The sequence below is a fragment of the Lepus europaeus genome, chromosome 5, assembly GCF_033115175.1.
Source record: "Lepus europaeus isolate LE1 chromosome 5, mLepTim1.pri, whole genome shotgun sequence".
Taxonomy (NCBI): domain Eukaryota; kingdom Metazoa; phylum Chordata; class Mammalia; order Lagomorpha; family Leporidae; genus Lepus; species Lepus europaeus.
In genome coordinates, this window is record NC_084831.1 from 36,523,767 (window position 1) to 36,538,353 (window position 14,587).

Below are 14,587 nucleotides of genomic sequence, written 5' to 3' on the forward strand. Positions count from 1 at the left end.
TTTTTTTTTTTAAATATTTTACTACACTGAGTGTTTTTTTTTTTTTTTTTTTTTTTTTGGACAGGCAGAGTTATAGAAAGAGACACAGAGAGAAAGGTCTTCCTTCTGTTGGTTCACTCCCCAAATGGCCGCCACGGCCAGCGCTGCACTGATCCGAAGCCAGGAGCCAGGTGCCCCTTTCTGGTCTCCCATGCAAGTGCAGGGGCCCAAGCACTTGGGCCATCCTCCACTGCCTTCCCGGGCCACAGCAGAGTGCTGGACTGGAGGAGGAGCAACCGGGACTAGAACCGGCGCCCATATGGGATTGCCGGCACCGCAGGCAGAGGATTAACCAAGTGAGCCTTGGTGCTGGCCCTTAACTGGGGCTTTTAAATGCTACACTGAGAGGCCTGGCAGTTGTGGCCATCTGGGGAGTGAGTTAGTTACTGCACCATGGCACCAGCCCATAGCCTTTTCTTTAAAAAAAAAAAAAAAAAAAAAAAAAAAAGATTTATTTTATTTATTTGAAAGGCAGAGTTAGAGAGAAAGAAAGACAGGAAGACAGAGAAGTCTTCCATCTGCTGGTACACTCCCCAAATGGCCACCAATGACCAGGGCTGGGCCAGGCCAAAGCCAGGAACCAGGATATTCTTCTAGGTCTCCAACGTGGATGCAGGTGCCTAAGCACTTGGGCCATCTTCTACTCATTTGCCAGGAACACTAGCAGGGAGCTGGACTGGAAGTGGGGCAGCTAGGACATGAACCAGTGCCCACATGGGATGCCAGGGCTGCAAGCGAATGCTTATCTGCTGTGTCACAATGTTGGCCCCTATTTTAGTTTTAAGATACTTTAAAAAACAAACAAACAAACTTAAAGATTCATTCATTCTGCTTGAAAGGCAGAGTTACAGAGAGGAAGAGACAGAGGTAGGGAGAGGTCTTCCATCTGCTAGTTCACTCCCCAGATGGCCACAATGGCTGGAGCTCTGTGGCACAGCACCAGCCCCAAGGTGCCTTAAGTTTAAGACCCTTCATCTAGGGCTGGTGTTGAGGCACAGCAGGTTAAGCTGCCATCTGCAAAGCTGGCATACCATATGAATGCCTGTTTAAGTTCCTGCTCTCTGCTTTGCTTCACTAGCCAGCTCCTTGCTAATCTGCCAGGGGAAGCTGTGAAGATGGCTCATGTACTCCAGCCCCTGCCACCCATGTGGGAGACCTGGGTAGAGTTTGTAAAAATATATAAAGTAATACATGTGGGATGTACATCAAAAGAAAATAAGAGATACTACATTTTAATAAAATAAAAAAAAAAAAAAAAAAAGAACATGGGAGAAGAAACTTGGTGGTGATACAGATGAAAGATTTTCCACAGGTTGTTAGGTGTTAAAGCTGGGTAACATTGGGGCCAGTGCTGCCCCCTAGCAGATAAAGCCGCTGCCTGTCATGCTGGCATCCCATATGGGTGCCAGTTTGAGTCCCAGTTGCTCCACTTCTGATCCAACTCCTTCCTAAAGGCCTAAAAAAGCAGAAGATGGCCCAAGTGTTTAGGCTCATGCCACCCATGTAGAAGACCTAGGTGAAGCTCCTGGCTTCGGACTGGCCCAGCCCTGACAGTTGTGGCCATCTGGGGAGTGAGTTAGCAAATGGAAGATCTCTCTCTTTCTCTCTCTGCCTCTATGCAATTCTGCCTTTCAAATAAATAAATAAATAAATTTAAAAAAAAAAGTTGAGGCTGGCGCCGTGGCTCAACAGGCTAATCCTCCGCCTTGCGGCACCAGCACACCGGGCTCTTAGTCCCGGTCGGGGCGCTGGAGTCTATCCCGGTTGCCCCTCTTCCAGGCCAGCTCTCTGCTATGGCCCGGGAAGGCAGTGGAGGATGGCCCAAGTCCTTGGGCCCTGCACCCGCATGGGAGACCAGGAGAAGCACCTGGCTCCTGGCTTTGGATCAGCGCAATGTGCCGGCCGCAGCGGCCATTGGAGGGTGAACCAACGGCAAAAAGGAAGACCTTTCTCTCTGTCTCTCTCTCTATCCACTCTGCCTGTCAAAAAAAAAAAAAAAAAAGTTGGATGACAGATACATGGGCAGTGTTCTATTTACTTTTGTACAAGTTTAAATTTCTGTAATAAAAAGTTAAACAATAACTATATCTGATCCACAACTGGTTCTTAACAAATAGTAATTATTTCATTATTAGTGGACTCTTAATAAACATTTCCTAACAGAATGAGTTCAGACAGATTGATTCATCAACAAAAATGAAACACTATTAGGGAGAAAATATGAAATCTAAGAATGTTTATATTATCAGTGCCAATTATAAGAATGGAGCTCACTCACTCAGGGCTTGGGAGAATGAATGAATGAATAATCTCTTGATAAGTCAGAGAAAGAGGTTTGAGCAGCTGAAATAAAAAGTGAGAACCAAAAAAAAAAAAAAAAATCAGTAAAGTTGTGGAGTTAGATAAAGCAAAAAAGTAGAAAAATGATACCAGAAGAATAAAACTAAATAAAATGTATGTCTTTCAGTTGAAAAAAAAAAAGTATTTTAGCAAATATGGTATCCAGCTTCACTATCCTATAAGCACATAGGATGGATTTTCGCATGTAAGAACCCAGAACTTTCAAAGGGAATGTCCTTATCTTACCTAAAATCTTACTGGAAACAGAAAAAATGTTTAGGTAGCTCTTTTGTGGGTACAAGGGAAGAGAAACAAATGAGCTCAAAGGGTTACTGCTTTTAAACCACGGCACAGCATGCGTATACAGCTTTCTCTTTCTATTTTTATTTTTTCAGCTTTCTACTTTAGAGAGACACTGATATCCCTCGGCAAACACTGACAAACTGTCTTCTTAGGCAGGTTGCCTCTCTCTCTCTTTCTTTTTTTAAAATATTTATTTATTGATTTGAGAGTCAGAATTACAGAGAGAGAGAGAGAGAGAGAGAGAGACAGAAAGGTCTTCCATCTGCTGTTCACTCTCCAAATGGCTGCAATGGCCAGAGCTGGGCAGATCTGAAGCCAGGAACGAGGAGCTTCTTCCAGATCTCCTATATGGGTGCAGGTGCCCAAGCACTTGGGCCATTTGCCATTGCTTTCCCAGGTCATTAGCAGGGAGCTGGATGGGAAGTGGAGCAGCCAGGACTCTACAGGCAGAGGCTTAACCTACTGCCATAGTGCCAGCTCCTGCCTCACTTTCTTCAACTGTTTTGAATTGCTTCTCTTACAAAGCTTACGTTTATCCCAGCTAGATAGTTCTGATTTTTGGCTTAGCTCAGGTTTTACTTTGTTCCCAAGATTTTTGGGAGCCTACTTACATTTCTCCACAGGTTAACTTTGTTGCCTTCTATTCCAGGTTGGAAAGCAAACTAAGAGCTAAGATTTCCGTAGGGAAAACCAAGCAAAGACAACAGAGACTTGTGTTCAAGTCACAGCTTAGAAGGCCTAGGGGTAGGACTGCATGTAAGGGATGCTGTGCGGCTGGCGCCACGGTTCACTTGGCTAATCCTCCACCTGCGGCGCCGGCACACTGGGTTCTAGTCCCGGTTGGGGCGCCGGATTCTGTCCCGGTTGCTCCTCTTCCAGTCCAGCTCTCTACTGTGACCTGGGAGGGCAGTGGAGGATGGCCCAAGTCCTTGGGCCCTGCACCTGCATGGGAGACCAGGAGGAAGCACCTGGCTCCTGGCTTCGGATTGGCGCAGCGCACTGGCCGCAGAGGCCATTTGCGGGGTGAACGAACGGAAAAAGAAAGACCTTTACTCTGTCTCTCTCTCTCACTAACTCTGCCTGTCAAAAAAAAAAAAAAAAAAAAAAAAAAAAGGATGCTGTGTAAAAGTAAAAAACAAAAAACAAAAAGAAAAGAAGTAGAAACTAAGTGAAAATGCGGAAAAGAAAAGAAACAGTGCAGAGGGAGGGAAAGGGGAAGGAATGAACAATCCAAGTCATAAGAGAAGGCAGTAACTTGGAAAACTGTCCTTCTGGTAGTTAAAGCCCCTAAGGGTTAGAGAAACTCATTTACAGGAGAATCCCAGTATCTCTAATTCTAGAGTAGAGCAAAAGTAACATTTCTAAAATCTAGCAATTAGAGGGCAAAGAAAGTTTACACCTCTACCCTAAATTTTCAGACAGTAGCTAAAACAGGCACTGGGATGACCACTAAAAATCCTAAAGTCTTTGAAATAAAAGCTACAGTGAGAATGGCTATTATAGGGGCCAGCACTATGGCACAGTTGGTTAACACCCTGGCCTGAAGCACCGGTATCCCATATGGGCTCCGGTTCTAGTCCCAGCTGCTCCACTTCCCATCAGCTCTCTGCTATGGCCTGGGAAAGCAGTAGAAGATGGCCCAAGTCCTTGGGCCCCTGCACCTGCATGTGGGAGACCCGGAAGAAGCTCCTGGCTCCTGGCTTCAGATCAGCACGGTGCACAGGCCGCAGCAGCCATTGGAGGGTGAACCAATGGTAAAGGAAGATTTTTCTCTCTGTCTGTCTCTCACTGTCTACTCTGTCAAAAAAAAAAATATATATATATATATATATATATATATATATAGGAGGGGCCGGCGCTATGGCCTAACAGTTAAGGCTGCCACCTGCAGTGCCAGCATCCCATAAGGGCACCAGTTTGGGTCCCAGCTGCTCCATTTCTGATCTGGCTCTCTGCTATGGCCTGGGAAAGCAGTGGAAGATGGCCCAACTCCTTGGGCCCCTGCACCCACATAGGAGACCTGGAAGCAGTTCCTGGCTTCTGGCTTTGGATCAGTCCAGCTCCAGCCATCGTGGCCATTTGAGGAGTAAACCAGTGGATGGAAGACCTCTCTCTCTCTCTCTCTTTGCCTCTCTGTAACTCTGCCTTTCAAATAAATAATAAATCTTTTTCAAAAAATTGGAAAATAACAAGTGTCAACAAGGATGTAGAGAAATTGGAACATTTGTTCCCTGTTAATGTAATACAGAATGGTACTGTCACTGTAGACAACAGTATGGCAGTTCCTCAAAAAATTAAAATACAGAGTTACCATACAATCCAGCAATTGTACTCCGGGTCTATATCCAAAAGAACTAAAAGCAAGGCTCAAAGAGATATCTATACATCTACGTTCACAGCAGTAGTATTTATATTAAATGAATTACTCAGCCTTAAATAGGAAGGAAATTCTAGATGAACCTTGAGGATGCTATGCTTATAAATAAAAACTAGTCACAAGAAAGACAAATACTGGGCTCTGCCTCTTCCCAACTAGCTGGGGGCTGTGGCGCTTCTGTGAGTGGGAGAAAGCAGGTTAATGCAGAATGACAATTATGAGGTGAAAAGAAGTTCTTGGTCCCTACTGCTACATTTTCAGGCTCACGAGGAAATGGCAAGTAGCCATAGGGCAGATGCAAGACACTATTAAGGAAACAGAGTACATGCCCAATGAATGCTGCCCTAGAAAAACAAAAATCTCACAGACACAGACAGGCTTAACCAATGTATAGATAAATGTACAGCCAGGATTGAAATTGGACTGCAATACCAGATTCCTCACCCAAGGCCAATTCATCTGCCTCCAATGGGCCTCATTCCACTATAAGGCTGGGGACTTCAAAACCAGGAGAAACTGAAGAAACTTTCCAAACCAGTATATCTCAAGTCTTTTGATGAAATTTCCTAATCCAGGAGAAAGTTTACTTCTGAGAATGGTGAGCCAACTAGACTTTGAATATAAACCAGATGACAAAACCCATCTCTTGATTTCCAACAAAAATTCCACTTTCTTCTTAAGATCCCCAGAGTTTGTCAGTCTTGCTGCCTGAGCGGATAACATCAACCTGAAGGTCATGGACCTTACAACCTCACTGACGTCACTTTTGGAACCAAGACCAAGGCCTGAGGAAGGAAGGATGAAGGATGATGACACTTTTCACGGGAATGCTGTTCATCATCAGGGCCGGCTGATCCAAAGAAACTACCCAGTTGTTGAAAATCCATGGCTACTATAAAACTATCTACCACCCTTAGAATATTTTTAGACTTTTTTTTTTCAAGCTAAAGATTTGGTTAAGAGTGTGTTTCTTTGGGTCGGCGCCATGGCTCAACAGGCTAATCCTCCGACTTGCGGTGCCGGCACACCAGATTCTAGTCCCGGTTTGGGCGCCGGATTCTATCCCGGTTGCCCCTCTTCCAGGCCAGCTCTCTGCTATGGCCCGGGAAGGCAGTGGAGGATGGCCCAAGTCCTTGGGCCCTGCACCCCATGGGAGACCAGGAGAAGCACCTGGCTCCTGGCTTAGGATCAGTGAGATGCGCCGGCCGCAGCGGCCATTGGAGGGGGAACCAACGGCAAAAAGGAAGACCTTTCTCTGTCTCTGTCTCTCTCTCTCTCACTATCCATTCTGCCTGTCCAAAAAAAAAAAGAGTGTGTTTCTTTGGTTGTCTTTTGACACTTCCAATTTCCAGATAAACTCTCCTGATTGGGTTGATCACAGTTTTTCACAGAAATTTTATAGGACCCATTCCTCCCCGATACATATATACAAGAGTATGTTTTTTAGTAAAATGCACGTTCATGTTACCTTAAAGCTTATAGTTAATTAGGATACATTTAGGATCTGAAAAGCTCACTTGAAACTACTCATGCTACAGAATAATCAGGAAAAGTATAAAAATTCAAAAGTGAAATAAGTAATTTTATCAATCAAAAAAAATCTCATACTGAATTCATTCTGACTGCTTTAGTTTAGCATAACTAAAAAGTACAAGGTCCAAGCTGACTTTCAAATTATGTCTAAACACAAATGAGACAGAGACTGAAACACAAGAAATTCACTTCCTTGCATGTAGGAAGCCATAGAATTCCATGTCATCTCTTTTTACCTTCAAAGAGGATGGGTGTTATTGATAAAGACAAATCTCTATTTGAAAAAAAAAAAAAAGACATATATGATTTCACTTTATGAAATTCTTAGACAAAGTCATAGAAAGTATGTAGCAAGCATCTGACATGTTAAGACACTGCTTGGGACACTAGCATCTCATTTTCAGAGTGCACGGGGTTCAAGTCCTGGTTCTACTTTCAATTCTAGCTTCCTGCTAGTGTGCATTTTGAAGGATTCAGATACTTGGGTCCCTGACATCCACACAGGAGACTTGGATTGAGTTCCAGGCTCCTGGCTTTGACCTGGCGTGGTCCTGGCTATTGCGGGCATTTGGGGAGTAAACCAGGGGTGGAAGATGTCTTTCTGTCTTTCAAACAAATAAATAAAAATAAATACATATATAAATTAAAAAAAAATTTAAAGAAAGAATGGTGGTCACTAAGGGCTGGGGGAAGGGTGAAGTCATTGTTTCATGAGTTTACAGATTCAGTTTTGTAAGATGAAAGTTGGGGCCGACATTGTGGTGTAGTGGGTAAAGCCACTGCCTGCAATGCTGGCATCCCACATGGGTGCCAGTTTGACTCCCAGCTGCTCCACTTCCAATCCAGCTCCCTGCTAATGCACTTAGGAAAGCAGCAGAAGATGGTCCAAGTACTTGGGTCACTGTACCCACGTGGGAGACCTGGAAGAAGCTCCCAGTTCCTGGCTTCAGCCTGACCCAGCCCCAGCCGTTGTGGCCATTGGGGAGTGAACTAGCTGATGGAAGATCTCTCTCTCTCTTTCTTTCTTTCTTTTTTTTTTTTTCCTAAAGATTTATTTATTTATTTGAAATTCAGAGTTACACAGAGAGAGGAGAGGCAGAGAGAGAGAGAGAGAGAGAGTCTTCCATCCACTGGTTCACTCTCCAATTGGCCGCAACGGTCAGAGCTGTGCCGATCCGAAGCCAGGAGCTTCTTCCGGATCTCCCTCACAAATGCAGGGACCCAAGGGCTTGGGCCATCTTCTACTGCTATCCCAGGCCATAACATAGAGCTGGATTGAAAGTGGGGCAGCTGGGTCTCGAACCAGCGCCCATATGGGATGCTGGTGCTTCAGGCCAGGGCGTTAACCCGCTGCATCACAGCACTGGCTCCTCTTCCTTTCTTTCTGTAACTCTGCTTTTCAAATAAATAAAATAAATCTTTAAAAAAAATGGAAGTTATGGAGTCGGACTGTGGTAAATGACTGTACAACATTATGAATATTTAGTATTACTGAACAGTACGCTTAAAAAAAGTTAATATAATAAACTAGGACCAGTGTAGTGGGTTAGGCTACCACCTGCAACACCAGCATCTCATAAGGGCGCCAGTTTGAGTCCTGGCCTCTCTACTTCCAATCCAGCTTCCTGCTAACATGCCTGGGAATGCAGCAGAGGATGGCTCAAGTCTTTGGGGCCCCATACCCATGTGGGAAACCTGGATGAAGCTGCTGGCTCCTGGCACTGGCCTGGCCCAGTCTTGGCCGTTGCAGCCATGTTGGAAGTGAACCAGTGGATGGAAGATCACTCTCTAGCTCACTCTGTCTCTCCTTTCTCTGTAACTCTGCCTTTCAAATAAACAAATATATTTTAAATGATTATTTAATTAAAAAAGATGGTAAATTTTGTTATGTGAATTGTACAATTTTTAAAAATTAAAAAAAAATTCCAAGCTCCCTAATAAAGTTGGCTTCTGTCCCAGAAAAGAATTTTTTCATTAACATAGTGAAATTCCCTGTATCTCCTCTAAATAAATAAGCAGTTGCACTCTGGAAAGTAACACATCCGATAATTATGATAGTGGAGCCTCTAATTTAAGGCATCAAAGGCCACCTGGGTGGGAACATAGGAAAGCAGAAAGGGAGGCCATAAAGTGAATGGAAATGGTTATAAAGAATAAAAAGTAAGACATAATATTGCTTTAATTTGCAGTAGAAATGATGATATATACAGAAAACAATAAAAGAATACAATTTACCAGAGACACAAGTTATCAGGTCAAATACAAAAAAAAAAAAAAAAAAAACCAACAAAAAAAAAAACAACCAAAAACCTGTATTTCTATCCCAAAGTAATAAACAATGGAAAAACAGACTTCAAAATTCCAGTTATGATATCATTAAAAACATTTTGCTAGAAATAAAACAAACTTACCAAGACATGTTCAAAACATCCAGACTAAAAATTATAAGCTTCATTGAAAGAAATTAAAGGAAACTTAAACATATATACCATTTTCAAGAAATGCAAAACTCAATATTAAGATGTCAGATCTCAAATTGATCTACAGAGTCAATGTACTTCCAACCAAAACCCCAGAAAGCCTTTTTGTACAAACTAACAAGCTTTTTTTTTTTTTTTTTTTTTTGACAGGCAGAGTGGACAGTGAGAGACAGAAAGGTTTTCCTTTGCCGTTGGTTCACCCTCCAACAGCCACTGCAACCGGCGCGCTGCGGCCGGCACATCTCGCTGATCCAAAGCCAGGAGCCAGGTGCTTCTCCTGGTCTCCCATGCGGGTGCAGGACCCAAAGACTTGGGCCATCCTCCACTGCACTCCCGCGCCATAGCAGAGAGCTGACCTGGAAGAGGGGCAACCGGGACAGAATCTGGCGCCCCAACGGGGACTAGAACCTGGTGTGCCGGCGCCGCAAGGCGGAGGATTAGCCTATCGAGCCACAGCGCTGGCCAAGCTTGTTCTAAAAGTTACAAGTACCTAGAATAGCTGAAATAATCTTAAGACCAGGGGCTGACATTGTGGCACAGCAGGTTAAATGGCTGCCTGTGATGCTAGCATCCCATACGGATGACAGTTTTTTTTTTTTTAATTAATTAATTAATTTATTTTTTTATTTTTGACAGGCAGAGTGGACAGTGAGAGAGAGAGAGAGAGAGAAAGGTCGTCCTTTTGCCGTTGGTTCACCCTCCAATGGCTGCCGCGGCTGGCGCGCTGCAGCCGGCGCACCGCGCTGATCCGATGGCAGGAGCCAGGTGCTTATCCTGGTCTCCCATGGGGTGCAGAGCCCAAACACTTGGGCCATCCTCCACTGCACTCCCTGGCCACAACAGAGAGCTGGCCTGGAAGAGGGGCAACCGGGACAGGATCGGTGCCCCGACCGGGACTAGAACCTGGGGTGCCGGCGCCGCAAGGCGGAGGATTAGCCTATTGAGCCACGGCGCCGGCCGAATTTATTTATTTGAGAGGCAGTGTTACAGGCAGAGAGGAGACAGAGAAAGAGGTCTTCCATTCTGCTGGCTCACTCTCAAAATGGTCAAAATGGCCAGAGTTGGGTTGATCCAAAGCCAGGAGCCAGGAGCTTCTTCCAGGTCTCTCCAAGTGGGTGCATGGGCCTAAGCATTTGGGTCATTTTCCATTGCCTTTCCAGGCCATTAGCAGAGAGCTATGGAGCAACTAGGACACAAAACTGTTTCGATATGGGGTGCCAGCACCACAGCAATAATCACAGAAGCAAACGTAATTTGAATTTCACCAACATGTAAAACTTCTGGTCAATGAAGATATTAAGAAAGTGAAAGGGCAAACCACAGACTGGCAGAAAATGTTTTCATCATACATCTGAAAAAATACTTGCAGGGGCCAGCACCATGGTGTAGTGGGTAAAGCTGCAGCCTGCAGTGCTGGCATCCCTATGGGTGCGCCAGTTCAAGTCCCAGCTGCACCACTTCCAATCCAGCTCCTTGCCAATGCGCCTGGGAAAGCAGCAGCAGATGACTCAAGTGCTTGGGCCCCTGCACGCATGTGAGAGACCTGCAAGAAAATCCTGGCTCCTGGCTTTGGATTAGCTTAGCTCTGGCCATTGAGGCCATTTGGAGAGTGAACCAGAGGATGGAAGATATATCTCTCCTTCTAAAACTCTGCCTTTCAAATAAATAAATCTTTTAAAAAATACTTGCAAATAAAATTTATAAAGAATTTCTATTCTCAATAACAAAAAAGCAAACAGCTCTACTAAAAGATACATAAATGTCTTAAACAGGTACTTCACGAAAATTTACAAATGGCCAATAAACCCAAAAAAAGGAAGTTAGCTTCATTATCAGGGAAATCTAAATTGAAACCACGGTGAGGGGATGGCATTGTGGTACAGTGGGTTAAGCCACCACTTGGGATGCCAGCATCCCATGTTGGAGTGCTGATTCGAATACTGGCTGCTATGCTTCCAATCCAACTTTCTAATAATGTACCTGTGAAGGCAGTGGAAGATGGTCCAAATACCTGGACCCCTGCCATCCATGTGGATCTTTCTTAGCTCATGGGACACAATCCCCTAGGAAGACTCATGTTTACGTACATGTTTATATACTTCTGTTTCTTGTTGTTGTTGTTGTTTTTTTTTTTTTTTTTGACAGGCAGAGTGGACAGTGAGAGAGAGAGAGAGAGAGAGAGAGAGAGAGAGAGAGAAAGGTCTTCTTTTTCCGTTGGTTCACCCCACAATGGCCACCGCGGCCGGCGCACCATGCCGATCCGAAGCCAGGAGCCAGATGCTTCTCCTGGTCTCCCATGCGGGTGCAGGGCCCAAGCACTTGGGCCATCCTCCACTGCACTCACAGGCCACAGCAGAGAGCTGGCCTGGAAGAGGGGCAACTGGGACAGAATCCAGCACCCCGACCAGGACTAGAACCCGGTGCGCCGGTGCCGCAGGTGGAGAATTAGCCTATTGAGCAGCAGCGCTGGCCCATGACTTTCATATAAATAAATAAATCTTAAAAAAATAAAAAGTGAAATAAAATAAAGAAAAAAGAAAAAAATGATTTTGTCTAGCCATTCATGAAAAAAATGTTGAAAACCACTAACTGTAGAGTTAGAACTGTGGCACAGCAGCTTAAGCTACTGCTTGTGACACTGACATCCATATAAAAACCAGTTGGAGGGGGTGGCCTTGCGGCGTTGCAGGTAAAGTCACCACCTACAATGCTGGCATTCCGTATGGGCATCAGTTTGAGACCCAGCTGTTCCACTTCCAATCTAGCTCCCTGTTAATAACCCTGGGAAAGCAGCAGAAGATGATACAGTGCTTGGGCCCCTATATCCAGGTGGGAGATTTGGAAGAAGCTCCTGACTCCTGGCTTTGGTCTAGCCCAGCCCCAGCCATTGTGGCCATTTGGGGAGTGAACCAGCAGATGGAAGATCTCTCTATGTCTCTCTCTCCTGTCTCTTCCTCTCTCTGTGTAACTATTTCAAATAAATTAATTAATTGGAAAAAAAAAAAAAAAAGGAAAGAAAGCAAGCCAGTTGGAGACCTGGCTGATCTGCTTCTGATCCAGTTCCTTACTAATGTGACTTGGAAAGTAGTGGAAGATGGTTCAAATATTTGGGGACCTGTCACCCATATGAGAGACCAGGATGGAGTTCTGGGCAGCCCTAGCTGTTGTGGCCAATTTGGAAAATGAACCAGTACATGGAAGATCTCTTTGTCTGTCTGTCTCTCCCACTCTGTCACTCTGCTTTTCAAATAAAAATTAAAACCAGAAAGAAATAAAACCATGAACCATAACAACTGAAGTCTAAATCTTTACTAATAATCAAACCAAAAACACTTGAAGGGTATATGAGCAACAAAATATGTGATCTAAGAATGAATTATTTTAAAGTTTCATAAACTCTACTGACTGGGAAAATACAATATTATTTATCTTCAATAAACAGTAAAAGTCAGGGCCGGCGCTGCGGTATAGTGGGTAAAGCCGCTGCCTGCCATGCTGGCATCCCTTATGTGCGCTGGTTCCAGTCCCGGCTGCTCCACTTCCAATCCAGCCCTCTGCTATGGCCTGGGAAAGCAGTAGAAGATGGCCCAAGTGCTTGGGCCCCTACACTCATGTGGAAGAAGCTCCCAGCTCCTGGCTTTGAACTGGCACAGCTCTGGCCGTTGCAGCCAATTGGGGAGTGAACCAGTGGATGGAAGACCTCCCTCTCTCTGCGTAACTCTGACTTTCAAATAAATAAATAAATAAATCTTAAAAATAAAAGTCAACAATTTTTACCTTAAGTTTTGGATATATGTAGCGCAGAGAATCTGCAGTTCCCATGTCAGCCTCATCAGGAATACATACAATATCTGGCTTCATTTTCATTTTGAATTCTGCACATAGAGCCTTTTGGACATCCTTGGTTGTAACCACAATGACTTCTATAGCATGTAAGGAAAAAAAGAAAGAAAAACACAAAAGCTCATTTATTTAGAAAATGGTTTCACTCTTTCAATTAGATTTGTTCTATTTCTGCGTATAATAATAGCTGCTATTATTACTGAGCATTTTTAATGTGTTTACATGCATTCTCTCAATTCTTACAATGTCACTTTATAAACAGGAAACTTGGGGGCCAGTGTTGTGATGCAACATGTTAAAATCGCTGCCTGTGACACTGGCATCCCATGTGAACACCAGTCTAAGTCCCAGTTGTCTACCTCTGACCCAGCATCCCTGCTAATGTCCTGGGAAAGCAGCAGATGTCCTAAGTCTCTCCATCTATGTGGGAGACCAGGATGGAGTTTCTGGCTCCTGCTTTCAGCCTGTTCCAGCTTTGGCTATTACAGCCATTTGGAAAGTCAATCAGCTTATGAAAGGTTAATCTATTTTTGTTGCTCTGCTTTTCAAATAGATAGATAGATAAATAAATAAATCTTTTAAAAAACCCATACAAATGGGGTCACATTTAAAAAAAGAGTTACCATCTCCTACCAGGAAACCACCAGTGATCACAACGGACTCTAATAAGAGGCAACTTTCACAAATTAGATGTCTTTGCCTTATCCATGTAGCTATCAACCAATGAGAAAACAAGGTTTTGTCGTGAACATTTGGTGATACACTGTAACCCACTACAATATAACACGTGGTGCTAATGCTGGAGAGCATTATGATAGAAAAACAAAGTATGATAGAAGCAGAGTGGACAAGACAAGTCATGTTGTTTGGGATGCCAGCATATGATATTCCATAGGTTAGAGAGGACATTTTAGGTACAGAATGAAGGAAGTAACTGCAAATATGGGACAATCAGTCTATCAATTGGATCACGATTCTTCTTTGTAGAGGGAGACATCAGCTAAGCAGCAGAGTAAGCACTTGGTACAGTTAAGATACCATTTGGAATGCCTGCATCCGATACTGGAGTGCTTGGCATCTAGGCCCAGCTCTGCTTCCAATTCCAGCTTCCTGGAAATGTGCATCCTGGGAGGCAGCAGGTGATGGCTCAAGTACTTGGGTCCCTGCCATCCACGGGGAGACCTGGATGGAGTTCTAGATTCTTGGCTTCAGCCCGGCCCAGCCTCAGCTGTTGTTAGCATTTGAGGAGTGAATCAGCAAACAGAAAACCTCTGGCTTTGAAATAATCAAAAATTAATTAATTTTTAAAAGCTGGGGCTGGAGCTGTGGCATAGTGGGTAAGGCCACCATCTGTAGTGCTGGCATCCCATATAGGTGCCAGTTCAAGATCCCGCTGATCCACTTCTGATCCAGCTCTCTGCTATGGCCTGTGAGAGCAGTGGAAGATGGCCCAAGTTCTTGGGCCTCTGCACCCGCCTAGCAGACCCAGAAGAGGCTCCTGGCTTCAGATTGACTCAGCTCCAGCAGTTGCAGCCATCTGGGGAGTGAACTGGAGGATGGAAGACCTCTCTCTCTCTCTCTCTCCCTCCTCTCTCTCTCTCTCTTTGCCTCTCTGTAATTCCATCTTTCAAATAAATAAATGAATCTTTAAAAAAAATGCTAAGTAGGGCTA

At 44.3% G+C, this 14,587-nt stretch overlaps 1 protein-coding gene and 1 pseudogene across 3 annotated transcripts in view; one reads left to right on the forward strand and one right to left on the reverse strand.

Moving 5' to 3' along the window:
• EIF2B3 (eukaryotic translation initiation factor 2B subunit gamma) overlaps nucleotides 1–14,587 on the reverse strand; it is a 150,637-nt gene that overhangs the window by 129,807 nt on the left and 6,243 nt on the right. For all 3 annotated transcript variants that reach the window (XM_062193313.1, XM_062193312.1, XM_062193314.1), the window contains exon 3: nucleotides 12,850–12,995. In XM_062193313.1, coding sequence (XP_062049297.1) covers nucleotides 12,850–12,995 — 146 coding nt within the window. The remainder of the gene's footprint in view (nucleotides 1–12,849; nucleotides 12,996–14,587) is intronic.
• On the forward strand, nucleotides 5,268–5,629 carry LOC133760728 (LYR motif-containing protein 1-like; annotated as a pseudogene).